Source organism: Podarcis tiliguerta, assembly GCF_965153285.1.
Source record: "Podarcis tiliguerta genome assembly, chromosome: 3".
NCBI classification, from domain to species: Eukaryota; Metazoa; Chordata; class Lepidosauria; order Squamata; family Lacertidae; genus Podarcis; species Podarcis tiliguerta.
Window position 1 is genome coordinate 44,935,097 of NC_139536.1, and position 12,733 is coordinate 44,947,829.

General features: G+C 41.3%; 1 protein-coding gene across 4 annotated transcripts; it reads left to right on the forward strand.

The window, feature by feature from the left end:
• Positions 1 to 282: 282 nt before the first annotated feature.
• On the forward strand, positions 283 to 11,562 carry GNG4 (G protein subunit gamma 4). Of its 4 annotated transcripts, none has more exons than XM_083434363.1 (3): positions 283 to 592; positions 6,000 to 6,108; positions 9,292 to 11,562. In XM_083434363.1, the coding sequence occupies exons 2-3, from the start codon at positions 6,010 to 6,012 to the stop codon at positions 9,418 to 9,420; spliced, it is 228 nt and encodes a 75-aa protein (XP_083290489.1). In that variant the 5' UTR covers positions 283 to 592; positions 6,000 to 6,009; the 3' UTR covers positions 9,421 to 11,562. The 4 variants fall into 4 exon arrangements, with proteins under 4 accessions (XP_083290489.1, XP_083290491.1, XP_083290490.1 ...); XM_083434365.1 differs by lacking the exon at positions 283 to 592 and adding an exon at positions 770 to 864; XM_083434364.1 differs by lacking the exon at positions 283 to 592 and adding an exon at positions 899 to 985.
• Positions 11,563 to 12,733: the final 1,171 nt, after the last annotated feature.

Consider the following 12,733-nt stretch of genomic DNA (forward strand, 5'->3'; position numbering starts at 1 on the left):
GTGTGGATTAGTTGCTAAAGCCTTCGTGTCTTGAACTCTTGAACTTTGTGAAGAGTTTTTCTGAGAAGATGGCTGTACTGCACTTGGTTGTGCTCTGGCTTGGCTTCGTGTATAGGGGCGAGCTGTATATACATATATATATACACACATACATACATACATACATACACACACACACACACACACATGAGAAGCCAGGAGTAGCTAGTAGGTATGGAAGCGCGCTCTTTCTTGCTCTCCCACCCAACTCCATTGACGTCACGAGCTGGAATTCCTTTCCGTCGGGGGTGCGCGCGCGTCCCCGCCTGCCTTGCTCAAAGCCTGCGAAGAGCTTGGCTGGGCTCTCCCGTCGCAGGAGGGCAGGCGGCTGAGCAGCCCCGCGGGTCCCGCCGGGGCCCTTTCCGGGAGGGAGGCGCGTCTAGCAGGGCGTGGTGGGCCGGCCGTGCTCCTTCAAACCCCCCGCGCCGGACAGGCATGTGGCGCCTCGACGCGAGCCTGGTTGTAGCCGGGGCGTGAGGTGCCCGCTTCGCGCTGCTCCGCCGTCGAGTCTCTCGGACAGTCCCGAGCCTCCGGTCGTCGTCGTCTGCAAGGGGTGAGTCAAGGAAGGAATGGAAATGGGAAAGTAGGCAAGCGAAGGAAAGCAGCAGACCGCTAGGCTGGGTCGGTGTCTCGCCCAATCTTGGGCGGGAGTCGGAGACTTCCCAGGGGCGCAAGCTTCAGGGATCCCTTCGCGTGGGTTGGTTCCAGCGTTTGTCGATCTCGTGTTCTTTGTGATGGGCGAGGAAGCAACATACTGCAAGGTGTATAAGTGCCTGTTAGTCCTTATAGACAGATACGCCTGTGAGACCCGGGTCCTGCGTGCATGTAAGAAAATAATATTTTAATCACTCGCACATATTACAGGGTTGACTTCAAGGATACTCTGCTTATCCGCAAATGTGGTAACTTGGGAAGGAACTACTGAATAATGGGATAGTCTTTCCAGGTGAGAGTAGTGTTCTACCTAATCCTAAAGGTAATGGCTCCCTGGGAGTAGAGAGATGGTTTGACAAGGAAAAATAGTGGGGTACACTGCCCAATCTTGAAAACATGTATTTCCTGGCATCAGAAATGGGTGGTTGGGCTATGCACTCTGTACTTGCTCTGAGACAGACTTTTCCATTGTGCATATGTTTCTGCGGTTGAGCTTGTAGGTCCAAGGAATGAGTTCTAGACAACCTGATGCAAATGAAGCTTGGTGTTTTCTAGGTTAGACGAGATGGGGGTTTTGTATTTTAATGGCCCACATGTGATTTGTTGGCCAGAATCATCACAACCCTAATGGCTCTGGTACCTCTCACTTGAGTCAGTCTACTAGTAAGAAATAATGGGTACTGTGAGTTTTCATAAAGGGAACCTGCAACCTAGCCTCTGTTATCAGAAGAGCCTTCATGTCTGCCTAGATCACCCGGAAAATCCTGGATTCCAGTGGCCATAGTAATACTGATTGGAGAGGGGTTATTATGTAAAAAGTGATGCTTGTTCAGAACAATTTGAACATTATGAACATGGAGAGATGGTAGACGAAGGAGATGGTAGCCAAGAAAGGCAATAAGCCAATTTTGGCACATATTTCCCAGAATTCTGCAGACATGTGTGAGCTGTGTGAGAACGCTTAGCAAGATGACCTCCTGCTGAAAGCAGATATCTCTTGCTTGATGTGCATTTGAAAATCTTGTTCAAATAAATCTGAATATTTGTAAGACAGGCAGACTCCCAGTGCATGCTCCCCCCCTCCCCCCAGTTTTGTAGCTTCCTGAGTGCAAATAGAAGCTTGCGCTGCAGAAGGTATCACAGTGTCCCGAGTGAGATGAGCAGGGCACAACTGGCACAGCATAAGCATAATCATGAGGCGAAGGAAGGACAAAAGATGAGTAAGAATGCATCGCGATATGGCTCCATAATATTATGCATGTGGTGGAGAAAATGGATTGAGAGGTTTTCCTCCCTCTCTTGTGACTGGGGGGGTCTTCCAATGAAGCCAAGCGGTGGAAGATTTGGGACAGACAAAAGGAAGCACTTCTTCACACAGCGCATACTTTGATAGCTTTAAAGTGGATTAGATAAATTCATGGGAAACATCAACAGGAGAGGACTGTCCTTGTGGGCTTCCCATAAGCATCTGGTTGGTCAGTGGGGAAAGAGGTGATAAGACTATATAACCCTTTGGCTTCATTTCAGAGGGCTTTTATGTTATGGCAAACTTGTCAAAATGCAAAACTAGGATTTGTAATGCTTTTTCTGCTTAGTGCTTTTCTCCCGTTACTGTAAAAATAGATCCATGTGTACATCCAGTGCTGAATTGTTGGCATCCGTCTGTCTTGAGAGAAGTCAAACTGCTGAGGTAGTATCAGGAAGTGACCTCCCCAGGGCGTAAGTCCAGACAGTGTGCGTGGAGGTTCTGGGCTGCCCATATAACAAGTCCCGTTCCCCCTTGCCCTCACTGATGTAGTCCGAAGGAAAGCAGAGCAATATGTTTGGCACCAGCTTGGCTGCAGGAATTGCCAGAAGGAGGCCTGCAGGGTGCCATCCTGCCATCTTTGGGACCCCACTCTAGATTTGTGCAGGGTTTACTCCTTAGCCTTTTCTTCTCCCGAAGATAGCCTGCAAGGCAGCAGAGGTTTAGGATCAGAATTTTCCTTCTCCTGGATGGGATTCCTTCCCAGGTTGATGAGCCCCATCTGCCCCTACATTCAGTGTTGAGTGCATTCATTAAAAAGGAAAAAACAACAACCCCAAAACATTAGACTACCTGGGACCGATCAAAATTCACAGGGGATATCATGCCTCATAGTCCTTTATATAGACAATGGGTACTGAACTCAATCTTCATCTCAGTCTGTGTCCACCTTCAGGATCTTTTTAGGGGCCGAAGAACAGTCCCTGATTTGGTGCTGAAAACCTCTGAGGTGAGTGGGTGCCCCCTTCTGTTGCAGATAGAGGGACTATGCATAGGTACTGTGCAGATAGAGAGACCCTCTCCTGCTGTATTTCCCACCCCCACTACACACAGATATAGTTTTCCAAAGCCAGACTCTGTTCAGGTTATGACTTTGGAAATAGATAGATAGATGGATATGCTTGTATTGGCCTCAGTTGTCCAAAACAAATAAAAGATGTCAGCTGAACTGCAAGGCAATGGTTGTGTAATAAGAACCTCTACCTGCTATCAACTTCCCACCACTTTCTGCATTTAACAGAGGTGTCTCAAAATCAATGCTTCCACCTTCCACCGACAAAGAAACATTGGTTTCCTGGGGGGCTATCCAGTGTTTTGTTTAGCACCACATCCATGACTCTCAGCTTACAGAGTGAAAGAAGTGTGTGTGTGCAGAAGTAAAACCGGAAGCACCAGCGCTGTTTAGCCACACGCATTCTTAGGCTATATAGAACAAAAAAAAATGAACTTTGGGCCAATGCAGATATTATGGCTTCAATACCGAGGCAATATCTCCCCCCCCCCCCCAGATACCCCCTTCCCACATGTTTTGTTTAACATCCTACCTGATTAAAAGTTTGGGTGGACTTGAATTTTTTTCCACATTTTGTTTGGTGATAATAAAGAGGCTCTGGAATTTTTCCAACTAAAAGTGGCAGTTTAACTCATAGCTGTGCATGCTGATGTAAACTGCTTCTTCTATGGCGTAGCTTATTTGGTGGGTTTTCTCTATGAGAAAAATGTTTTTGGCATGCAGAGTTGGGAAATGGGGCTCCAGGAGATGACATCACTGTTCCTGCTGTGAAATAAATGGCAGTCAGGCATAAAATTTCACTCAGTTCTATACAGCCATACCTTGGATCCTGAACGCCTTGCAAATCGAATGTTTTGGCTCTTGAACGAACACTGCAAACCTGGAAGTGATTTGTGGTTTGTGAACATTATTTGGAAGCCAAACATCCAACGTGGCTTCCGCAGCTTCCAATTGCATGCAGGAAGCTTCTGCAGCCAATCGGAAGCCGCGCCTTGGTTGTCGAACATTTCTGGAAGTTGAATGGACTTCCGGAACGGATTGCGTTCAACAACCAAGGTACGACTGTACATGAAGCTTCAATGAAAGTACGGATAAAAGTATCATAACGCATGCATTGTGGTCAATTTTTATTACAACTGGAGTGGAAAAGATTCATATAGCATATCAACACAACAACACAAATATATGAATACAAGTTGTTGCCACCACATGTGATGGAGAAACAGAGAAAGCCTACCCCCTTAAAAAAGCATGTTGTTTGGCATCATCATGGGAGGGACATATGGTGAATTGGTGATGGCCATTTCACTGATAAATAATGGTACAGTGATTAATTATTTAAGAGGCAGTTCCCTAGTACCCTATGTAATGAAATGAACTTTTTGAGCCTTCTTGGAAGCAAAGTTCTCAATCAGATCACTGTAATGCAAACCTCTCCCAACATTCATCTGAATTCAGTGCTAACTCTAATAGGTATTCTTGAGGCATAGAAGAGTGCGTGTAATTTTATCAATTTCAGCTTTGAAAATTACATCTCACCAGATGCAATGAGAATAAGTACTACACATAAATTGGGGTAAATATATTGACTATTATGTTTATGGATAAATTGAAGGGCTGTCAGATCTGCATTATTATTATTATTTTGAGGTTCTCTTGAAATTCTCTTGATCTCAGTCAACAACTCCGTTGAATCAATTCCCACTTGGGAGGCAGTGTCCTGGTGCCCACTGGAGAAACATCTTTTCAGCCCTTTTCAAAGGCATCATCTTCCAATTTAGCCAACAATTTAACATCAAGTGTGAATCCACACTTGTCTTTAAGCAGCACCATTTGCTTACACTTGTCATCTAGGTTATTTCATCAGCCTTCAGTTGAAAGACAAATGCATGATTCAGGGACTTAGCAGGCCCTTGAGACAAATGCTAAGAGAAACCAAGTCATGAGATAGCTTTCTCCATTCTAAAAAGCTAGGGAGTGATTTGATCATAAAATTTAAAATTGGGGTCTTTTGGTGAGAGTAGTCCATGTATGGTATAGGCTACCAGCCTTTTGGGACCCAGAGGCATATTTGGCAATACACCCAAACCAGAGGAAAAGCAGGCGAATCAAACACCAAATGGGAAAAGCATGTACCAGAAGCATTCTGGGGAAATGGAGATAAGAGGGCGGGGTGACTGGATGTCTTCACCTTTATTTCTAGCCAGCCCAGTGCCATCCATTGTGGGGGGACCGACCTGGGAGGGGGCCTTGGCGGGTTGCAATGGTGGTGTCTGAAAGCACACCATATTACCCATGGGACCCCAGAGGTATGGGCTGTTTCATAAATGAACCTCCACCCCCTGAAATTTATACTCCAAATTTAGCTAGTAGGCTGCCATGATCACTAGTGTTGGTCACACTAGCCACTGCTTATGGGCTATACAGAGATCTGAGTCTTTACTATCGCTGCTTTGATATATAACCTGTCTCATGGCTCCTGCTTTAGCATAGAATTGTGGCCTGACCTGATTGGTATAAGTGTAATCTGTTGCTAGTAAAGAAAACTAGATACAGTGGTACCTTGGGTTACATATGCTTCAGGTTACATATGCTTCAGGTTACAGGCTCCGCTAACCCAGAAATAGTGCTTCAGGTTAAGAACTTTGCTTCAGGATGAGAACAGAAATCATGCAGCAGCGGTGCGGCGGCAGCAGGAGACCCCATTAGCTAAAGTGGTGCTTCAGGTTAAGAACAGTTTCAGGTTAAGAACGGACCTCTGGTACGAATTAAGTACGTAACCAGAGGTACCACTGTATTGGATATACTGGAAATGTTTTGAGAAAAGAGAGTTTGTGGAGGTAAATTGTGACGCTTTTCCATGCCATGATGTATGAAATGAGAGAATGATCTAAGGATGAAAACATGGCTAGAAAGGAATATATGCTTTGATTTGTTTACATTTGGAATTTGAGCATTTCCCCCATGCTGTAATTTTTATTATTCTAGAAAAAGGAGGATGAAGGAGGTAATGGCTAATAACAGTACAACAAATATATCTCAAGCAAGAAAAGCAGTGGAGCAGCTGAAAATGGAGGCATATCTGGACAGGATAAAGGTAAATTTCAAACTGTTACTATGTCTACATATATTACATCATAATATAATGTTTATTCTTGGGGTGCATAAATATTTGGTCAGCTTGTGCTGAAACAAAGGACGCATTTCTAACATTGACAGGATGTACATCTCATGCCTGAAAATCAGTTGCTGTTGACTTGAGGATCAGATTACACCAAAATGATTTCTTGACGAGCTTTGTAGCCACCTCTCACTGTAGATAAATCTCGCTCTCTCCTGATAAGGGCCATCTCTCCTCTTAATTCAGGAAAAGGTACATTATTTCCTTTCCCAAAGGAGTCAGTGTACTTATTAAATGTCAGACTTGATGCATTCTTTTCAGAGTACAATTTACTTTTGCTACATTGAACAAAATAGGATTCAGAGGCATTCTAAAGCCTTGATGGTCTTTACATTTTCAGCTTGCTATACAAAAGGCCCGCTTTATGCCGTAATAAATTAAATGGTGGTACAAGTTGAATTCACAATCATCCAATGGCATTAAAAGCGAAACACAAATGGCAAATCTGGTGTTTTTTCCTTGTCAGAAACTGAAACTGGATACCTTCAGCTACAAAGCAAAAGTAGCTTCTGAAAGCACCTCCATAAGCACATGTGTATTGAAAGTGTTACGACTGTGCCAAAGCAGATTTTGCTTGAAGATTTTGCTTGAAGTTATAAAAGCAAGTGACTCTGCTTCTAAAGATAAACGGGTCTAATCCTGTATGCTGCTTGAATAGTAAAGGCCTAGGAACCATTTGTAAGCCACTGTGCCTTCATCAGAGGAAAAGTGATGTATAAGTGTAAATACATTATTAGTCCACAAAATGCATCTTTGTTTTGTTTGTTTTGGTTGTGTGTGTGTGTGTGTGTGTGTGTGTAAATAAATAGCTTAAAGGAGAAGAGCAATAGCTATGATCCAGAAACTCCTACGTCACTGTTATTGTGAGAGTATTTTTTTTTAAGGAAGAATGTTATTGAAATTTTTAATGAATTAGACAAGAGTGATATAAATCACTTGTGTAACTAAATGTCTGTGGATATCCAAAGGGTTGATCTTTCTGCCTTCCAATCAAGAAACACTGCAGTTGTTTTTTATTACAAGTGACAGATCACACACAGTTGCATACAATAGCTATTGTGTTTTCTCTCTTCCCTTTTTTAAAAAGAGGCTGAGCAAATATCTCTAAAATAAGTGTTGTGAGAGCAACAGTGGCGTTACGGAGATGTTTGTGGATGTGCTCATTTTAGACAAAGCAAAAGCAGAGTGGGCGTTGTCACAAGAATAGCAATTATGTCTGTCTTGTCATGGAAGGTGACTGTAGTAATTGCAGCATTTTCTCTTGTCACTGAATCTTATAATTATAGTGTATCTAACAGGATTATGTTCTAACTTGGGCTGCTTCTAATCACCTCCTTTGCTCTGAAATGTAATGGTAAAATTCCACAGTTCTCCTCAAGGCTGTTAACTCACACTAAAATCTCAAATGTTTGATAACTTGAGCCCCTGAGTAGTCATTTTATCTTGAGGAGGAGGTGGAGGATGTGGTAATATATATGTAGTATATAAAAGAGGGCAGGAGAAGGAAGGAGTACAGTATTACTTTCAGTTAATGAAGAAGCATGGAACTCTGAGGTTTCAAAGATAATTTTGCCCATCCATCTCCTTTAACTTTGAGACATTCATCACACGAAATTACTATTTCTCAAAAGATGAATCTATAAAACAGAATAACTCAGTCTTTGATTATTTCAGATTTTACTGGAATAAATGGAAGTTGATAGAACCAAAGAGAAGGCTCAGTTAAGGAAGATTTAGTGGTAGTTATATGCAGATGTGATTTCTGATTTTAAAGTTTTACATAGTTTTTGTTTATATGTATGGTTTTTAATTTCATATATTGATAGTAGTACATATATATGTATTTATAAATAAAATAATACTTATCCTCATGTCTTGGACAAGGAAACTCATTGCAATATACTCTGAGCAAAAAGTGGAAGTTGCTTTGAGGGTTCTGTGCTACAGTGGTACCTTGGGTTACATACGCTTCAGGTTACATACGCTTCAGGTTACAGACTCCGTTAACTCAGAAATAGTACCTCGGGTTAAGAACTTTGCTTCAGGATGAGAACAGAAATCATGCTCCGGCAGTGCAGCAGCAGCAGGAGGCCCCATTAGCTAAAGTGGTGCTTCAGGATAAGAATGGACCTCCGGAACGAATTAAGTACTTAACCCGAGGTACCACTGTACTGATTTAGTCTTTATCAATAAGTAGGTTTAGCCCACAACTGCTCTTCTGCATTCACTGTGTAGTGAGGCAGGGAGGCCAGGAAACCAGCAGAAGTTGTGTCTGAGTGGTTCCAAGTTGTACTGTTACATGAAGGAAATGTTTCCCAAATGAAATTCAGCTTACTCTGGTGTTGTAGAGGATTACCGGTAGCTAGTTTCCTCCCACCCTGCTGCCTTTGTCCATTTTCCTATTGCACTAGGTCATACCCAGGAGAGCTTTTTGGGACTTGGTGCACTTCTGCTAGTTGCTAACTGGGTGTTATATCTGTGATAAGGAACAATGTGGATAATCTCAGAGCCACCACCCACAACAAAGACATCACTGTCCAAATCTAACCCAAGTCTAACAAGCCATTTAAACAAAGATAATGATAGTCCTTATATATTGTCCTCCTTCATTTTGTTTCGTTTTAACCAGTTGAGAGTTCAATGGAGCTCTTCTGATTCTCCAGTCAACACTATAAAACATCTGATAAAAGATGCAGCAAGACAGCAAATGAGCTGAACATGTTCTTCACATTAAAAAGTAATTATACACTTTCTACCGGTTCAGCCTGTGTGGGCACCATTTTCAGGCACTGCCACAATCGTGGAGAAGGCAAATGAATTATCATAATGAGCTACAGAATATGTAGGATTGCTTTATACATTTACCAAATGTATTTCTGGGTTTGTGATGGCATGCTGTGCCCCCAGGGCATTCCTCATTTGCCTATTAAGAGGACCCTTCTTGCTGCCCAGTGCCCAGGTTTGAGTATAAAGACTATGTGGAAATATTTCAACTGATTCCATTGACCCTGTGGCAGCAGTGATGACGCTTAGGTTTCTCTCTCCCCCCTCTCTCCTTTTTTTTTTTTTTTTTTTTTGTTTTGTTCTAAACCTTTCTAGGTATCCAAGGCTGCGGCTGATTTATTGGCATACTGCGATGCTCACATGGGAGAAGATCCCCTTATTATTCCAGTGCCCACATCTGAAAATCCCTTCCGGGAGAAGAAGCTCTTGTGTACTATTCTCTGAATCACCTTGCAATTAAAAATGACCTTTGGGAGAAAACATTACTGATGGTGCATGCTTTTCCTCAAGACATCTTCTGTACAATAATTTAGTCCAAAACTGACTTGCTAAGAACACAGTATGTTCTTAAGTTAATATAAGTATTCTACATGGAAGGCTAGTCTAATGCCAATTTTTAAAAACCAGTCCTTTGTACTAAACATTTCTGTTGACTTATTTTTTTAACGAAGGAGCCTTATTTGGTTTCAGTTATATGCATCGCTGTCAACTTTTCCCTTTTCTTGCAAGGAATCCTATTCGGAATAAGGGAATTTCCCTTAAAAAAAGGGAACAGTTGACAGCTATGGTTATATGATAGTTTGATTTTGCTAGTTAGAGTGTGTGTGTCTATTCGTGAGAGATTCTGATACCAAGATGAGCAATATCTACTCTCAACTTTTAAAAATCCTTTGTATTTTTATTTAAGAGTTGTGCTTAGTGACATCTCAAAACACTGGACCTTTTAGAAATCTAACTTTCCCCTATCTTATAGACAACCGTTAAAACTTCTGTCCCTTAGAAACATAGGAAGATGCCTTTTACCAAGTCATAGTGGATAAAAATTGATGACGATATCAGAATTTTTAATATTTTAAAAATGTAAATATTAAGTTTTTCAAAGGATAACTAGGTTAATGTTAAATAATCTGGCTATAAAAATGTTAGCCCTACCAGGCATATTGCATTAAAGCAGGCTTTTCAAGTGTAAATGACAAACCCGTTTGATCATTTCTCAGATAGGAATATTTATACTCTACCAACTAAACAAACATAGGCAATTCATTTTTGCTTGATGAAAACAAATCGTTTTAGCCTGCCCAGTAACTATATCAGATCTTGCGTCAGCCAATTGGTCATGGCTATTTCATTTTATTTGCTACTTTGTTTTTGTGAGGGTGAATCAGGCAAAGTGAAGCAGAGTGGAGCAGCACAAGGGAACAGGGAAGAGAAGACAACATTTGTCTAGTGTGCAGGTTTCCATATCCCAAACTTGCAGCACATGTGTACTCAGATGTCCCACTAAGTTCAATGGGACTTATTCCCAGGTAAAAAAGGGTATAGGATTGCATTCTAAACCTCAAAAACTGTCATAGTTGCTGGTGGTAAGAAGCACCCTCCATTGGAATATTTTTAATACGTAAAAAAAGGGAAACATGCAAAAATGCATACAACAAAGAAAGGCAATGCTGAAATGAGAATGCAAGGGTAAAAAACTGTAAATACTCTATTTACTTGCAAGTTAACATGGTTAGGGGTCAGATTTGCACCACTTAGGAAATATACAGTATATGAAGTAACAGTGGAAAACTTAAGTCAGTGATTTAAATTGCTATTTTCTTCTTGCTTATTTAAATTGTTCTACCCTGATGGAGGCTTGTACAGGAATATTCTCTAGCCCTATGAGGAGGTGCCATAGTCTGAGCCTGGGACCTTCTGCATACACACACATACACACAAATGTTCTGTACCACTGAACAATGACCCTTCCTGTTCCTACTCAAGGGAATTTGGAGATGGAGGGTGGTTTTTTGTTTGTTTTTTTGTTTAAATAATTCAGTACATTCAGAACTTTCAAGTCAAAATGAGACCATGGTGATCTCATCTCACTGGTCAAAATGGCACACTGAAGTTTAGCAGGGCCAGTTCTGCTTAAATGAAGAATTGTTGCTCAGAAGTTTATACAAATTTTGCAGATATTGATTTCCACACTTCGCACTGTAAACCATGAATCGCCATTATAGGATGGCATCATAGGCTATTTAGCATTTGCTTTTATCCCAGGCTCAACACCAAAATGCCACCTCCAGTCTTGGTCATCTGCATGTTCTTAGTATAGTTCAGCACACATTAAGCAACTGTATTTTCTATGTTTGTTTTGTACGTTAGCTCTTACTCTTAAGTATATCTTCAGGCCCTTGAAATTGTGGCATAAGGATGAACAGGGTGTTTCCTTCCAGATAAACAGGTAGTACCTCTAAATTATACAGTTAATGTGCTCCTTGCTGTGTGATCAACAGTGTTACTGTGCAACCTCAGTCCTTTTCTCCTCATTTAAGTTTTTTATGTTTCAATATTAATTTTAATAAAGGTTATTTTGATTTGTGATCATTGTCTCTGTAATAGTTTCTCTGCTTGTTTGAGAAGAATATAAATGGTTTACAAGTTGTGTGTCGTTATCTCACACCTGGGATTAAGTCCCTCTGTTACTGTGGATTCATTTCAACTTTGGACAAACCACACTTTCTTCACCTCAATTTCCCCTCATAGATTTTGAGTACTGATTTTAGAACTGAATTCTACTGCTGGATTGCTGTTTTATGATGATCATTGGTTTTTATATTTTTTATGTGATATTGCTGTGTTACATTTTAGTGATCTTTATTCTGCGCTGGGAACCTTCTGGTTAAAGGGTAGGGTTTAAATAAAAGTAATAATATTCAAGTTTCATGTATATTGCCAGCCTAATTTCTGTATTATACATTAAAATACTTTGTTTAAAAAGTAAAAATCTAAAAAACAAGTTATTAAATGCTTAATCTGTTAAGAAAGGGGGGGGAAAACATTTTTGCAAAAAATAAGTCAATGTTCGAGTTTTGAACTTTTGTTTGAAGGGCCATGCTGCCCAGGATGAGGTATGCAAATAACCTATATTTCTCTGTTGCTTACTATGGGTGTCTCACTTCTTCGGGGAAGGTAAAAAATAAAATGCAAAATGAACCAAGAAGTTCCATAATCCCAGACAGTTGAATTGTGACTCCACGGTTTTATCTCTGTTCCTTCCCTTCCGTGCCAATTCTAGCTGTAACTTCCCATAGTGGGGGAGAAAGCTTTTTCCCCTCACGAAATGATTGGGCAGAATACTCCCTGCACATCTTGCCTTAAATATATGCTTTTATAAGTGCTAGAGCCTTTTTAAAGAAAGGAAAGCTGGGAATCCAGGAAAGTAAATGGGCAAGGGGTGGCATGGCCTGAATCCAGGAAAAACTGGGCCATATGTCAACCTGGGTCATAGTGGAATACTGTAATACGGCTTGACCTGCTGGGTAGTTGTAACTATGAACCCATTAAGGATTGTCAGTGACATCACCTTAAAGGTGATGACCAGTGCATGGGGCAAATTGAAGGTTAGGCTAGCACATGTGTGCCTGGCTCACTACACGTGTTTACCCTTGTGTGTTCAGGACTTTTGAGCATTCTCACTGTTGTCTAAAATCAGTGGTACTTTCACATTCTCATGCTATTGCCCTGTGTCTAAAAGACAGTATCCCTCCCCCCG